This window comes from Chrysochloris asiatica, unplaced genomic scaffold (assembly GCF_000296735.1).
Source record: "Chrysochloris asiatica unplaced genomic scaffold, ChrAsi1.0 scaffold00026, whole genome shotgun sequence".
Lineage (NCBI taxonomy): Eukaryota > Metazoa > Chordata > Mammalia > Afrosoricida > Chrysochloridae > Chrysochloris > Chrysochloris asiatica.
The window spans coordinates 19,448,771-19,464,385 of record NW_006408544.1 but is presented as its reverse complement, the minus strand read 5'-3'; the positions used below and the strand labels follow the sequence as shown (position 1 = coordinate 19,464,385).

General features: G+C 40.8%; 1 protein-coding gene across 1 annotated transcript in view; it reads left to right on the top strand.

The window, feature by feature from the left end:
* The window catches only part of YIPF1 (Yip1 domain family, member 1), a 24,757-nt gene extending 16,243 nt beyond the window's left edge, over positions 1 to 8,514 (top strand). The window contains exons 6-8 of the mRNA XM_006839790.1: positions 1,538 to 1,704; positions 2,089 to 2,271; positions 8,420 to 8,514. Coding sequence (XP_006839853.1) covers positions 1,538 to 1,704; positions 2,089 to 2,271; positions 8,420 to 8,506 — 437 coding nt within the window. The 3' untranslated portion in view covers positions 8,507 to 8,514. The remainder of the gene's footprint in view (positions 1 to 1,537; positions 1,705 to 2,088; positions 2,272 to 8,419) is intronic.
* The last annotated feature ends 7,101 nt before the right edge of the window (positions 8,515 to 15,615 follow it).

The window sequence follows — 15,615 nt, the reverse complement described above, 5'->3', positions numbered from 1 at the left end:
TATAAGGTGTACCTTACCATTATTCCCATTGTACAGATCAGGGAACTGAAACAGGACTGGTAAGGAACTCACCACTCAGGGTTGCACCGTTAGTAAGCAGCAGATGTAGGATGTGAGCCCATAGAGTCTGGGAACAGTATCTGTGCCCTTGTCTTCTATTTTACCTCTCAATAAAGCGTTCAGCATGATGCCAGGCGCTGAATAACCATAGCAGTAGTTCCCTTGCCCTTCTCTTAGTTCTCCAAGAAAAAGGCAGTATGTCAGCAAAATTACATTTGGCTAAACAAGGAGTTCCCAATATGTAAAAACTGCTTTGGGAGCTAAAGCTATTGGACAATCTAATATCTTGACCAGAGTCTGGCTGTAATCACACGGTGTACCTTTGTTTTTGCCAAGAGCATGAAGTAAATTACCTGCTGATTTTCATGTGGCAAGGACTGGTGCTGTGGGCTTAGCCAGGCTTGATGACCCTCCACTCCAGTGTGGTGCTGTAGGATAAGTACTGGCCTGTTAACCTCAAGGTCAGCAGTTCAAACTCACCAGCCGCTTGGAAATTCTTTCCAGGGTCGCTCTAAGTTGGAATCAACTCAGCGGCAGTTCACAACAACAGCTCCCAAAGAGGAAAAACGAGTCCTTTAGGGGGCACTGTTACTAGAAGAGGAGGAGCAGGGACAGTGATATACTGAGCGTTGCGGCTCAGAGGAACCACTAAATAGCATTTCCACCACAGAGACAGAATTATTTAAAGAAGAAAGTAAAACTGGAGAATATTTCCAGCAATTCATCAGTGAGCTGGAACTCCCCATTTCAAAGACAGGAGGAATGCTAAATAGCATGCAGAGCAAGTTAATCTGTACCCAGGGCATTTTAATAAATTTGCTAAAGAAATCAGTGTCAGCTCTTGTTATACTAGGAAAGAGGACATGTTCTTCCAAAGGGATAGTTGGCTTTTATTTGATTGAAATGCTCAGTATAGTTAAAACACTTACAGTGTGACTCTCTGAAACATTTCAGTTGCATCTTTCTATTGTTTAGTAGTATTAGTTGTTAGTTACTAAATGGATCCTGAAAACCATTTGAGAGATTACTGGTCCTCAAAGACAATTGCTAAAGATTGATTAACTTGACAAACATTTCTAGTGTATCTACTAGACATCAGGTATAATGCTGGGCTTAGAACAATGAAGACACGATCCCTATATACAAGGAATCTGTGGTCTAATGAAGCAGATGGCCATGTTGGGAAGTAAGTGCAGTAAGACATTGGCAGAAGGAACCCTGGTGTCACAATGACCATGTGCTCAGCTGTGGATCAAAAGGTTGACAGATCGAATCCACCCAGTGGCTCTGTAGGAGAAAACTTCATGAAGATTTAAAACCTTAGAATAATTCTTGTGGGGCACTTCTTCTCCATCCTATAGGGTTGCTATGAGTTGAAATCAGCTCGATGGCAAACAGTGGTAACAGGGAGAAGGAATTACTGTAGCAATGTATTAAAGACATGATGGGACTAAAACTTGTGTCCTCTCATCCTCAGTGTCCATAGCAGCTTCAGTCATCTATGCCTATGCCTGGCTGGTGCCTTTCGCACTCTGGGCTTTTCTCATGTGGAGAAACAGCAAAGTGATGAACTTCGTTTCTTATTCATTCTTGGAGATTGTTTGCGTCTATGGATATTCACTCTTCATTTATATCCCCACAGCAGTAAGTACCATCACTTCTGGAGCAGATTCGGAGTGATACCCTGTTCTTGGTTGAAAATCCAGCCAACATCCATTATTTCTCCCCTAACCTAACACTCATGTGCTCCTGAAAAATGCCCTTTGATTTGAGAAGTTGAGTTTGAATGGGGTTAGGGAGCCAAGCGCCTTCACTGAATCTCGAGCCCTTCATTATTATGAAAGCATTCGCCTTGGTTTGCATGCTGGTGGCGTTTCTCCAGCCTGCGCTGAAAAACCAGAATGGCAGTGGGGCCCAGCTGCTGATTGGCTCAGGGGCCGTTGTAAACATATGTGCCTGGAATGAACAAATGCCTCTCTGAAATGCCTCCAAAGAACCCCTCCCTCTCCTCCTTTTCTCTTCTTTCAGATACTGTGGATTATCCCCCAGAAAGCTGTTCGTTGGATTCTAGTCATGATTGCCCTGGGCATATCAGGATCTGTCTTGGCAATGACATTTTGGCCAGCTGTTCGTGAAGATAACCGGCGCATTGCATTGGCCACAGTTGTGACGATTTTGTTGCTTCATACGCTTCTTTCTGTGGGCTGTTTGGTATGATCTCATTCCTATATTCTTTTTGGTCTTTTATACACAAATGCTAAAAGACCTCAAACTATTAGGCATGATAGTTCTTTTAAGCTGGCTCCTTGAAACAATTATCATTTTAAATAGACTCTCCTGGGTAGACAGTGGTCAAGTTATGAGAATTTCATTGTAATATCTGGCATTACCTAATTTCTGACATTTGGTGAAGATTTGGTATTTGGCCACAGAGAGGTATGGGGGGACTGTTGTTGTTAGGTACGTTGAGTCAGTTCTAACTTATAGTAACCCTGTATAGGGTTTCCAAGAAACAGCTGGTGGATTTGAACCACTACCCTTGGGGTTAGCAGTCCAGTGCTTATCTACAGTGCCATAAGGATCTAAAAATGGAGTTGGGAGGCAAGACTGGGGATACACAGCCTTTGCTGGTTTTCTGTATATATGAGGGTAAGTAAAAAAAAACATTGCTACAAAATCATAGAAACCTTTATTAAGCAAAAATGTCAAAATGTGAAGCTGTTGTGTCTCGAGATAATCTCCATCTGGGTCTACACTTCTGATGGTAGTTTTTCCACCTCTCTAACCTTTTCCAGAAGAATTCTATGCTCTTTGGTTTACACATGTCAAAATTGCAGTTTTGCCATCCTTGAGGGACTCAAATCATGTTCTTTGAGTTTGGGGAGCAAAAAGAAGTCTGAAGGGGCAAGATCAGGGCTATAGGGTGAGTGGAGTAAGATTTCCCGATGAAAGTTTGATAGAACAGCCCTTGCTACCCTTGAGCAGGTACATTATTATGATGTGTCAAAAAATTTCTTGACACAACTTTTCTAGACCTTTTCTCATCAACGCAGTTTCCAGTGTTCTTAAAACAAATTCATAATAAGTTCCTGTGTCCTTCAAGAAAATCTATATCAAGATCACTCCTTTGGAATAAAAAATAAAACAAGACAAAAACAGTTACTGTATGAGCTGCTATTTCTGTCTTAAATTTAACTGATTTAGCAGATCCCCTTAGAAGTCACTGTTTTGATTAGACTTTTTTTAAAAGGCATCCTAAGGAGACTAAGGTAAGTGCCTTACTGAAAGAACTTGTCTACAGCCATATACTGACCACAAAAAACATTTAAAAACACATTTTGCTTGGAAAAAACCTGTGCATGTATGAGCTGGAATTCTAGTAGTAACACTTTTTGACTTACCCTCTTTCCTATAAAGATTTTGGAAATTTAAAGTTTCATAAATAGAAAGCTTGAGAATGAAGTCAAATATAGGAATATGGAGTTCTAGTAAAGGTGAATAACATTTAAAGTAGGTTTTAAAATTTTATGTGTTTAGGTGTCCTTTTAGAAAGAGCATGTGCCTTTTGAGTCAGCCAGGCCTGTCACTCACTGGTTGTGTAATCTTTGGCATGTTGTCTAACATCTCTGAATTTGAAGTTATCACTCTGTAACATGGGTATAATATTTTTTTGCCACATAGGATTGTTCCCTTTCCTTTGACCTCAAGGAAGTGTGGCTTACTATATGCTGTATACATTATGTGCAAACATTTCTGTCCATGGCCTTACTAAGCCTTGATGCCACTTTTTAAAAAAGGAGCATTCAAGAATGTTAAAAGTCACTGATGAAGGAAAGGCCATACTCACGGGAGGATGTCGTGAAGCACTTAGAGTACATCTCTAGAGCGCAGTCTAGACCTTTGGTCCAGTTTTGCAATTGTGGGAGTAGATGTTTCTTTGACACTATATGGACTTGAATATTTTTGTCAATAGACAATCATATTTCGTTTAGTAAGATCCCTGTATTTTCTCATTAAACAAGCATCATACCAAGTAGAGCTGGCTGAGAGACAGACCTGTATTTCTGGTACAATGTATTTCACATGTGCCTTAGCATTAAGCTTTTGAGACAAAATTGTTGGTTTGACACTTGGCAGAGTGACAGCATCAATTTCTGGATCAAATCTTGAAATGCTCTTATGACCCTCTGTCTGCTGAAGAACAATGTCCTTTCCTTTGTAACTAACTGTACTTTACTGGCATTCCCCCCACCCCACTCCCTTCTGATTTTTTTCCCTGTACTTGGCTGAGAAGTTGGTGCTGAGGAGGAAGCAGGAAAAAGACACTGCCCTGTTCAGTTCTGTGAGGCCTAGAGAGTAGCCGGACCGACTGGATGATGGAGCAGGCATGTTCTCTTCATTATTATTACGAGTCTATCCCAATGGTACTTGTGGTGAGATTTTTCACCTCCTATACCTGTTACTGGAGTCCTGGTATGGTGTTGTAGGTTAAGTAAACCACAAGGTTGTCAGTTCAAACCCACCAGCTTACTCCTCAGAAACCTGATAACAGGGTCACTATGAGTTGGAACTGACTCAATAGCACTTAACAACAACAATACCTGTTACTACCTTTTGGGGCAAATGGCACTAAAGATAGGATTTACTTGCTCATCTTGCTGTTTAGGAACTTTCTAAGAAAGAACATTATCCTGAAGTAGTGCATTGGATTGGGAGCCCTTAACATTGTGAACCAAGGTGTAAATGATGTAACTTTCAGAGCCTTGGTTTCCTCATCTGTCAGAGATTCATATTGTCCTAGGCTTATGTGAGACTGAATGAGATAGCTCTGAAAACCCTTCATGTACTGCGAGGAGCTCTCTAGATGCAGAGAAGTTAGTAAAAGCACCCCATGTAATCAGAAACTCCTTAAGGCTGGTCTATTGTCTATTCCTTTTTAGGGCCTCAGTAAGAGTTTTTCAAGGTCACACAATTATTCAGTGGACTAAAACTCAAGTCTCCCACATTGAAGAGAATGCCCTTTCCATGGTAACTAACTGTTTCTCACTGGCATCTTTCCCATCTCCTGGACTTTTTACCCATTAATACCTGACTGAGATGGTGGTGGTGAGAAGGAGGCAGGAGAAAAGGCATTGCCTTGTTCCACTCTGTAAGGGATTCAAAAGAACAGGGCCAGTTGGACAATGGCAGAGCACCTACTGTGGGTCAGATACTTCTTGGAGGGGAAGGCATAGTTTTCTCCTCTAGCAAGGGAACCGACCTGTGGCCACATATTTAGCCAGGAGCCCACCATGCCTAGTTTTGTTCTCTACACTGGAGGTTCCCTCCTTTTGTCTCTCCTGGAGGACATAGACAATACAAGAGCGCTGAAGCAGAAGTAGAAGACTTGGGTTCCAGCCCCAGCCCTAACGCTCCCTGCTCTGGGTCCCTCCCCTCTTTGCCTCCTCACTTAGAAAGAAGAGGCTGATCATACTGTAGTGACATCTTCACTGTTGTTTTAAGGATGAGTAGTATCGTTTGCAGCGTGAAAAATATGGCAAGCCACACAAACTGATGGCATTATTATCACTGGAAGGGCAAAGAGGAATTGGCAGGGGAGTTACTTGAGCTGAGGGACACCAGCTGAAGCAGACAGCTTGGCTTTCTCACTCTCCCCTGGGAGACCCAGGTTAGTGCAGTGAAACATGTGGCAGCCCCACACCTGCTGAGGGCCCCTCAGGACTTGCACATGTAAATGATCTCTGAGTTTGTTGTGGAACAAATTTGGTGGCTGGCTAAGGAAGCACCCAGAGCATGTATCCTTGGCCCATGGTTGGAGGTGTACAAGCCCTGGCTAATATCATAGGGTCTTGGGCCTTAACTTTCTGATGGGGGACACTCCTACCCCTGCTCCTACAGAGCCTGGTCTGGGTGTGACTCAACCTGAAGACCTCCACTCTGCCTAGAGCCACAGTGCCTGGGTTGTGCTATTAGCTGCCTTGGACTCAATCCCTGACCATGATGATCCATGTGCTACAGAGTAGAAGTACTCCAACGGGTTTTCTTAACAGAGACATTGCCAGGCCTTTCTTCTGTGGAGCTACTGGGTGGTTTGAGCTGCTAATCAGGTCAGTAGCTGATTGCAGACCTTTTGTACCACTCGGGCTCTCTCTGCCTAGCTTTGCCATAGCCACCCTGTAGGACAGCGTGGAACTTCTCCATAGGGTGTCTGAGGCTGTAAATCTTATGGAAGCAGACTGCCTCATTGTTCTCCTGCTGAGCGACTGGTAGGTTTGAGCCACCAACCTTTCAGTGAGCAGCCCAATGCTTAACCCAAGATACCACCAGGGCTCCTGCCTCCCTCCATAGTAAGTAATCAAATTGCAGGCTGGTTTGGAGAATTGTTGTCGTTAAGTGTCATAGAGTGGGTTCCAACTTATAGTGACCTAGTATAGGGTTTCCAAGGAGTAGCTGGAGAGTTTGGACCATTGACCTGCTGGCTCAAACTGACCTTTTGAGCCTGTGCTTATCCTAGAGTGTCACACCAGGACTACAGGTTGGAGAATAGAAGGGCATATACCCAGCTGGACTTGAATCATACTGAGACATATTAGTTGTATAGTCTTAGGGAAATCTCTCTGTTAACCCTAACTGTCTTATCTTTAAAATGAAGAGAAATTGCCTGTTGCAGGCTGATGGCACAGATTAATTATGAGGTATATGCCTAGTGTACAATAGGCACTCCCCAGATGATAGCTGTGGTTGTTGTTACTAAGAATTTGTGGACTGAATGAATTAATGAATCATAGAATTATAGCTTGTTCAAGAAAAGGTCCTTGGAGATCATCCTTTCATGTAAGAGATAAGCCCTTGGGAATAGAGTGACTTGCCCAAAGTCACAGAGCGAATTGGTAGCAGACATAGATTTAGAACCAGAGCCTTCTGGCTCAGTCAACCTGATGTGGGTTTCCTACAGTAGCCTGGAAGAAAGTCTGGTTCCTGCTTGTGAGGACTTTGCAGCTCAGTGTACCTGCAAGAGAAAGGAGGACCCAGCACTGCCAGTTTGGGGCCCTGTTCCCACCTTTGGGATGGTACTTTCTTTCCTGCCTCAGAAAAGAGCTGTAGAAAGGAACCCTAGGAGGAGGCCCTTTAAAAAGTAAGCGAGTTCCTCTGGGAATGTGACAGGCTGGCTGGAGTCTGCAGGAAAAGGCGTCTGCTGGAAACTTTGGGTACTGACTGTAGGGTAATATGAAATAAGTTGAGAATATTCTGGCGTGTTGTGTTGGTGCCCCCTTCTGGCTAATGCTGAGCAGAGCTGGTAATTGGCTCTTGACTCGGTGGTTTTTGACTTTTACTTTACATAGCAGTGGTCCTTGATGTAGTAACAGGTTTACCTTTCTTCTGAGCAGCCAATGTACAAAGGCTAGGAGATCAATATTTTCCTGAGCTAAAGTTAGTCTTCTCAAACCCTGAAACATGGGTGGAAAGTTTCTCTTAACATCTTCCCTCCTCCGTCTCCTTGTTTGTGGCAGTTAAATTATAGATGGTGAATGAAAGCACTCATCCAACCTCTCACTTCCCAGTTGAAGAATTATGAGATAAGGCATGCCTAGACCTTCCTTTTACAGGTTTGCAGAGAGCCGACTGGTTTAGCAAGGTCAGCGTTTCGAACTCACCAGCTTCTCCTTGGGAACCCTATACAGGGTCGCTATGAGTCAGAACCAACTCAGTGGCAATTAACAACAATCTCAGTTTCATTCATTAAACACTAATCATTTACATAGAATGTGTGCCCTTTGCCAGGTGCTGTTAACACAGAAATGAAGAAATACAGTCTTTGCCCTGGAGGAAAGACCGTATAATGTACGGCCTGAGAGGGAGCCCTGGATGGTACAGTGGTTAAGTACTCAGCTCCTAAAGATACTAGCCTAGAAAACCCTATGGGGCAGTTCTACGGTGCCACATGGGGTCACTGTGAGTCAACATCAACTCCATGGTATCTGACAACAAGAGCTCAAGCTTAAGCTTTAGAGTCAGACGGATGTAGCTTTGCATCCCTCATTAGTCATGTGCACTTGCTCAAGTGATGATCTCTCTGATCCTCAATTTCTTCCTTTGTCAAATGAAGATAATAATGACTGCTTCACAAGGCTGTTATGAGGGTTCAGTCAGATGATGTAAATGATAGTGAAGTTTGAAAAGGCACTCAGAGAGTCAAGTATGAGGGACAGACATAAGCAGAGGCAGTTGTAATCCAGTGTGGTGGCAGAGGTAGCAGAGGAAACAAATGCCCAGGAGTACTGTGGGCATGAAGTATAGAGGAACACACTCACCTAGGACATTGTGTCTTAACTTCCATTATGGTTCTCTTTTATTCCAGGCATACTTTTTTGATGCACCAGAGATGGATCATCTGCCAACTACAGCTACTCCAAACCAGACAGTAGCAGCAGCCAAGTCCAGCTAAACGAGAAAGTAAGATTATATTTTATCTCTTACTGTCCAGAAGGGTAAAAAAATAGGCAAGTGCATCAGTTAGCATCCAGACCCTTTTATCTTTCCGTACAGTTGAGTGCTGTGTGTACATGTACTTGTCAGTGTATATGTGTCCCTCTTGTTGAAGATTTGTTTTGAAATCCACATGGTGTTGGTTTTATAGAGTTGGGAAGCGTGAGCTTAGATTCTTCTATAAGAGGTCGTGCCTTTGTTCCAGCATCTCCTTTTTCTCCTCCTTCCCTTACTTTTTCCAACAGCAGAGAAAGTATTTTGTTCCATGTGACTTCAGTTCTGGTGTTTTTTTCCAGTTTCTCTGTGACTTCTGAGATTGGCCTCAGACACTTAAGTGTGACACCTCTTGAACTATTCATGAGGTTTTCAGTGTTTTAAATTTTCATTCCTGGTTTGTTCTTAAGACTCTTTTTTTTTTAATGTTGAGAATATATACAATAGAAACATACACTAATTCATCAGTTTTTATGTGTACAAGTGCCATTGATTCATTCTTCAAGTTGTGGCTCCGTTCTCAGCCTCCTTTTCTGAGTTCCTCCTATAATAACATAATCTCACTGCCCTCTAAGGTTCCTATCGAATTTTTCAAATTGCTGTTGTCCCTCTGATCCCATATCATGGTGGTTATGTGCCATGGAGTCCGTCCCAATATAGCGTTTCCAAGGCTGTAAATCTTTATGGGAACAGAAAGCCTTATCTTTCTCCCATGGAACTGCTAGTAGTTTCGAACTGCTGACTGTGAGGTTAACAGACTCATAACCACGACGATATAGATAGTTCTTGGAAGAACATAATGCTCAAGGCAGACATGTTTTTTATAGTTAAAACTACTGCTTGATTTTGAGAAACCTTCAGGTTGTATTTTTGGTTTAAGTTTTAAAGATTATCTCAGGACAATAGCTTCAGGGTTTCATGTAGTCTTCCAAGTCTCCAGGAAGTCTCGAGTCCACGGGAATATGAAATTCTTTTCTGTATTTTCCCCCTTTTAATCAAGATTCTTCTATGGAATTTTGATCAAAATGCTCAGTAATGTTAACTGGACATCGTTCAATTCTTCTGGTCTCATGGCAAAGAAGGCAGTTGTTCATGGAGACAATTAGTCATACATTCTTGACTCTCCTTCCTTTATTGCTCCAGGTGAACAAAGGCCAATTGTGCCTTGGATGGCTGTTTGCAAGCTTTTAAGCCCCTTAGGAACAATTTAGGAAACAGAACAGACGTACTAAACACATCATCAGGCTAATTGACTAGGGTGTCCCATGAAACCATGACCCTAAACCTCCAAACCAAGGAACCAAATTCCATGTGGTCTTTGGTCGTACAGAAGCAGCCTCAACAGCTACTCTTTAGATTTTGGTTTCTAAGGAACATTCTGGAGCCCTGGTAATGTAGTGGCTACGCTTTGGGCTGCTAACTGCAAGGTCAGTGGCTCAAACACACTGACCCTCCGCAGAAACTCTATACAGGATTGCTGTGAGTCAGAACCTCCTCAACGGCACTTAACAACAAGCATTCTGACTATACTTCTTCCAACACAGATCTGTTTTGGGACAAGCTTTCACATGTATATGACGATATTGAAAATACCATGACTTGAGTCAGGCACACCTTAGTCCTCAAACTGCGATCTTTGTTCTTGAGCACTTTAGAGAGGTCATGTCCAGCAGATATGCCTAATGCAATATATCCTTTAATTTCTTGACTGCTGCTTCCATGAGCTTTGATTGTGGATCCAAGCAAAATGAAGTCTTTGACTTCAATTTTTTCTCCATTTATCATGACTGTATTTGTTGGTTCAGTTGTGAGGATTTTTGTTTTCTTACACTGAGATGCAGTCCATACTAAAGGCTGTTATCTTTGATCTTCATCAGTATTTTAAGTCCTCTTGGCTTCCAGCAAGCAAAGTTGTGTCATCTGCATATGTTGTTAGTTGTTAAGTGCTGTCGAGTCTGTTCCAACTCATAGTGACCCTGTTTAGGGTTTCTGAGGAGCAGTTGTTGTGTTTGAACTGTCAACCTTGTAGTTCAGAATCCAGTGCTGATCCTACAGTACCATACCATATAGCGGATTGTTGTTGTTGTTGTTAAGTGCCTTCGAGTCGGTTCCGACCCATAACGACCCTGTACAGGGTTTCCGAGGGTGTAAATCTTTACGGGAGTAGAAAGCCTCATCTTTCTCCCGCGGAATAGCAGGTTGTTAATGAATCTTCCTCCAATCCTGATGCCGCATTTTTTTTTCATATAATCCAGTTTCTTGGATTATTTACTCAGCATACAGATTGAATACGTATGCTGAAAGGACATCACCAGTTCCTAGTAACCACTAATAGACTTTGATCAGTGTATATTTACCTTTTCTTGCCTTTTATATAAATGAGGTTATACAATATTTGTTCTTTAGTGATTGCTTTATTTTGCTTAGCATAATGTCTTCAAGCTTTATTCATATTGTAGCATCTATCAAGACTTCATTTCTTCCACTGGCTGAGCAGTATTTCATTGTATGTATGTACCACGTTTTGTTTACCCATTCACCTGTCGATGGGCATTTAGGTTGTTTCCACCTTTTGGCTATTGTGAATAGTGCTACAATGAATATTGTTAAACAAGTCTTTTTTGAGTCTCTTTTATCAAGTCTTTTGACAGCATATACCTAGGAGTGGAATTGTTGGGTCATATGGCAGTTCTACAGAGTCTTGGTGTGGCTCTGTGGACTAATGCGCCAGACTGTAAAGCCATTTGAACTGCAAGGTTGGCGGTTTTGGCTCACCAGCTCCTCCTCGGAAACCCTGTACAGGGTTGCTGTGGGTCAGAATCGACTTGATGGCACTTTACAACAACAACAGCATGGCAGTTCTACAAGTTTTTTGAGATGTTGCCACACTGTTTTCCATAACAGTTACACCGTTTTGCATTTCCACCAGCGATGGATAAGGGTTCCAGTTTCCTCACATCCAAGTCAGCTTTTGTTATTTTCTGTTTTGCTTTTTTAATCTTAGCCATCCTAGCAGGTGTGTCATAGTATCTCATTGTGGTTGTGATTTGTATCTATCTGATAGCTGATGATGCTGAGTATCTTTTCATGTGTTTGGTGCCCATATGAATGTCCTCTTTGGTGAATTGTCTAGTTAAGTCCTTTGCTCATGTTATGATTGTCTTATTTGTCTTTGCATTGTTGTATTGTCTAAGTTTTATATATATTTTGGTTATTAGATTCTTGTTGATGGTTTTTAAAGATATTCTCACAGTTGTAGCATGTCTTTTCACTTTTTTGGCAAAGTCTTTTGATGAACAAAAGTTTTTCATTTTTATGAGGTCCCATATATTTATTTTACCTTCTGCTGTTTGTATTTTTGTTATTATATTTAATAATCCGTTGTTGAAAACTAGACCTGGCAGCATTGCCCCTGCTGTTCTTTCAGTGTTTTAGTTTGCACATTTTGGTCCTTAATCCATTTTGAATTTGGGTGGTGTGAAGCAACAATCCTGTTTCATTTTTATGCATATGAAAACTCAATTTTCTTGGCACCATTTATTGAAGAGATTCTTTTTTTCCCGCCAAATGGACTTAGCACCCTTCTCAAAAATCAGTTGGCTATAGATGTGTGGGTTTATTTCTAGACCCTCAATTTTATTCTCTTGATCTGTGCATCTGGTGTTATACTGGTTCCAAACTTTTTTGATTACTGTAGCTGGGTAGTACAAGGCAGCGTCGCAAAATTCATAGAAGAATGAAACGAAAAGAATGAATTTTTACACAAACTTTTTGATGTCCCTTTGTATGCCTTGAAAATCAGGAAGTCAGGTTCTCCTACCTTGTTCTCTTTGCTTTTTTTGAGGATTGCTTTTTTTTAACTTCTGTAAAAAGCTTAGGAATTCAATGAGGTTGCATTGAATCTATTGATTGCTTTAGGTAGTATTGATGTCTAAACAATACTGTCACCTAATCCATGAACATGGAACATATTTACATTTAGTTTAAGTCTTCTTCACTCTCTTTTCAGCAGTGTTTTGTAGTTTTCATTGTATTAAGTCCTTTACATTCCTAGTTAAATTTATTCCTCAATCTTTTATTCTCTTAAATGCTATTATAAATGGAATGATTTCCTTTTCCTATATCTCATCGTTGGTGGATATAAACCTGACTGATTTTTGTTTGCTGACCTTGTACCCTGTAACTTTGCTTAATTTTTCTATTAGCTCTAGAAGTTTTCTTGTGGACTCTTTGGAATTTTCTGTGTAGGATCCTATCGTCCATGAACACAGATAAGTTTATTTCTTTTTCAATGCATTTATTTTCCTTTTCCTGTCTTTTTGCTCTGGCTAGGATGTTTTAAACAACGTTAAGTGGTGAGAGCGTGTTGGCCTTTTATATGTGCCCTGAATCATACTAAGGGATTTCTCTTCTATTCTAATCTTTTCTAGGGTTTTTATCAAGACAGGGTATTGGATTATATCAAATGCTTTTTCTACATTCATTGAGATTATCATGTGGTTCTTTTCCTTAGTTCTATTGATGTGGTCTAAGGTGCGCCTGACCTAAGCCATGATAATTTCAATAACCTCATATGAATGCGAAACTTGAACAGTGAATAAGGAAGATCGTAGAGGAATTGATGTATTTGAGTTATGTTGGAGGAGAATATTGAAAGTACCAATGGGCTGCCAAAAGAACCAACAGATCTGTGTTGGAAAAAGTACAGCCAGAGTATTCCTTGGAGGCCAGGATGGCCAGACTTCATCTCCTATGCTTCGGACATATTGTCAGGAGGGCCCAGTCGCTGGAGAAGGATATCATGTTTGGTAAGGTGGAAGGTCAGAGAAAAAGAGGAAGACCCCCCAGCGAGATGGATTGGCAGCATCAATGGACTCAAGTGTGGCAACAATTGTGAGGTTGGCCCAGGACTGGGCAGTGTTTTGTTCTGTTGTGCATAGGGTCGCTATGAGTCGGTACTGACTCGATGGCACCTGACAACAACAATTGATGTGGTATATTATGTTGACTGATGTTCTAATGTTGAACCATTACTGGAATAAATCCCACTTGGCCATCGTGTTTGGCTCTTTTAATATGCTGTTGGATTCTGTTTTCTAGTATTTTGTTGAGGATTGTTGCATGTGTTTTCATAAGATTTATTGTCCTGTAGTTTTCCTTTTTTGTGGTGTCTTTTTCTGGTTTTGGTATCGGTGTAATATTTGCTTCATGAACTAGGGAGTATTCTTTCCTTCTCTATCTTTTGGAAAAATTTAAACAGCATTGGTATGAATTCTCCTTTGAATATTTGGTAGAATTCTTCAGTGAAGCCATCTGGTCCAGCACATTTTTTGTGTATCTGGAGGTTTTTGATCATTGATTTGATCTTTTCATTTGTTATGGGTCTATGGAGACTTTCTATTTCATCTTGAATCAATTTGTGTATGTTGTGTGCTGTTAAGAGTTTCTCTATTTCATTTAGGTTATCCAGTTTGTTGCCATATAGTTGCTTGGAATATTCTGCCTGGTGCTCATGATTTTTATCAGGTCATTTATAATGTTCCCTCCTTCTTATTTTGGTTGTTGATGTATTTTCCTTTCTAATCTTTGTTAGTCTAACTAAAGGTTTGTTGATTTTATTGATCTTTTCAAAGAACCAACTACTAGTTGTATTGTTTTTCTATTTTATATCTTTCTGCTTTGATCTTTGCTATTTCCTTTCTTCAGGTAGGTTTAGATTTAGTTTGCTTTTCTCTTTCTAGTTTCTAGAGTTGAGTTAGGCAGTTAATTTGAGATCTTTCTTTTCTTATGGACGCATTTATTGCTGTAAGTTTCCCTCTGAGGACTGCCTTTGCTGAAGTCCCTAAGTTTTGGTTTGTTGTACTTTCATTTCCATTTTACACTAAGGTTTTTGTGATTTTTCTTTTCTTCCTTGATCCATTGGTAGTTTAATGGTGTATTGTTTAATTTCCATATGTTTGTGTATTTCTCAAATTTTTTTCTGTTACTAATATATAGGTTCATTCTGTTGTAGTCAGAGAAAATGCTTTGTATGATTTCAGTCTTTTAAAATTTATTAAGACCTATTGTGTGACCTAAAATGTGGTAGGCCCTGGAGCATGATCCACGTGCTCTGGAATAGAATGTATATTGTACTGTTTGGGGATAGTGTTTTGTTTATGTGTCTAGTTACTTTATAGTGTCATTCAGCCCTCTGTTTCCTTATTGATCTTCTTTCTGGAAGTTCTGTCCAATATTGAAAGTGGAGTATTGAATTCTCCAACTATTATTGTAGTACTATTTGTTTTCCCTTCATTTTTCTCATTGTTTGCTTCACATATTTAGGTGCTCAGATGTTGGGTACATATTTATTTTTCATTGTTAAATCTTGACTAATTGACCCTTGTTGTTTGTTAAGAGTTGTCAAGTGAATCCCGACTCATAGCAACCCTGTATAGGGTTTCTGAGGAGTGGCTGGTTGAGTTTGAACAGTCGACCTTATCGTTCAAAAATTGCTTTGAACCATAAGGTGGGTAGTTCAAGTTCACCAGCTGCTCTTTAGAAACCCCAAACAGAGTCTCTTTGGGAAACCCTATACCGGGTCTCTGTGGGAAACCCTATACAGGGTCTCTGTGGGTCAGAATCAACTCAACAACACTTAACCATAATACTATAATTTAATCCTTGCCTTTCATATATTTATCATTAAAATACATGATGGACAGAACATTTAGAATGAAAAGCTTATTACTAGCCCATATACTTGTCTATACATTTCCCTTTATTAAGAATCTATATTTTTATGTGTGTTGTTGTTGTTAGGTGCCATCAAGTCCGTACCAACCCATAGCAATGTTATGCACAGCAGAACGAAACACTGCCTGATCTTGGACCAACCTCACTACTGTGTCCATTGATGCTTGAGTCCATCAATGCTGCCACTTGGTCAGTCGATCTCGTTGGGGGTCTTCCTCTTTTTCTCTGACCCTCCACCTTACCAAACATGATATCCTTCTCCAGTGACTGGTCCCTCCCGACAATATGTCCAAAGTATGAGAGATGAAGTTTGGCCATCTTGGTCTCCAAGGAGCACTC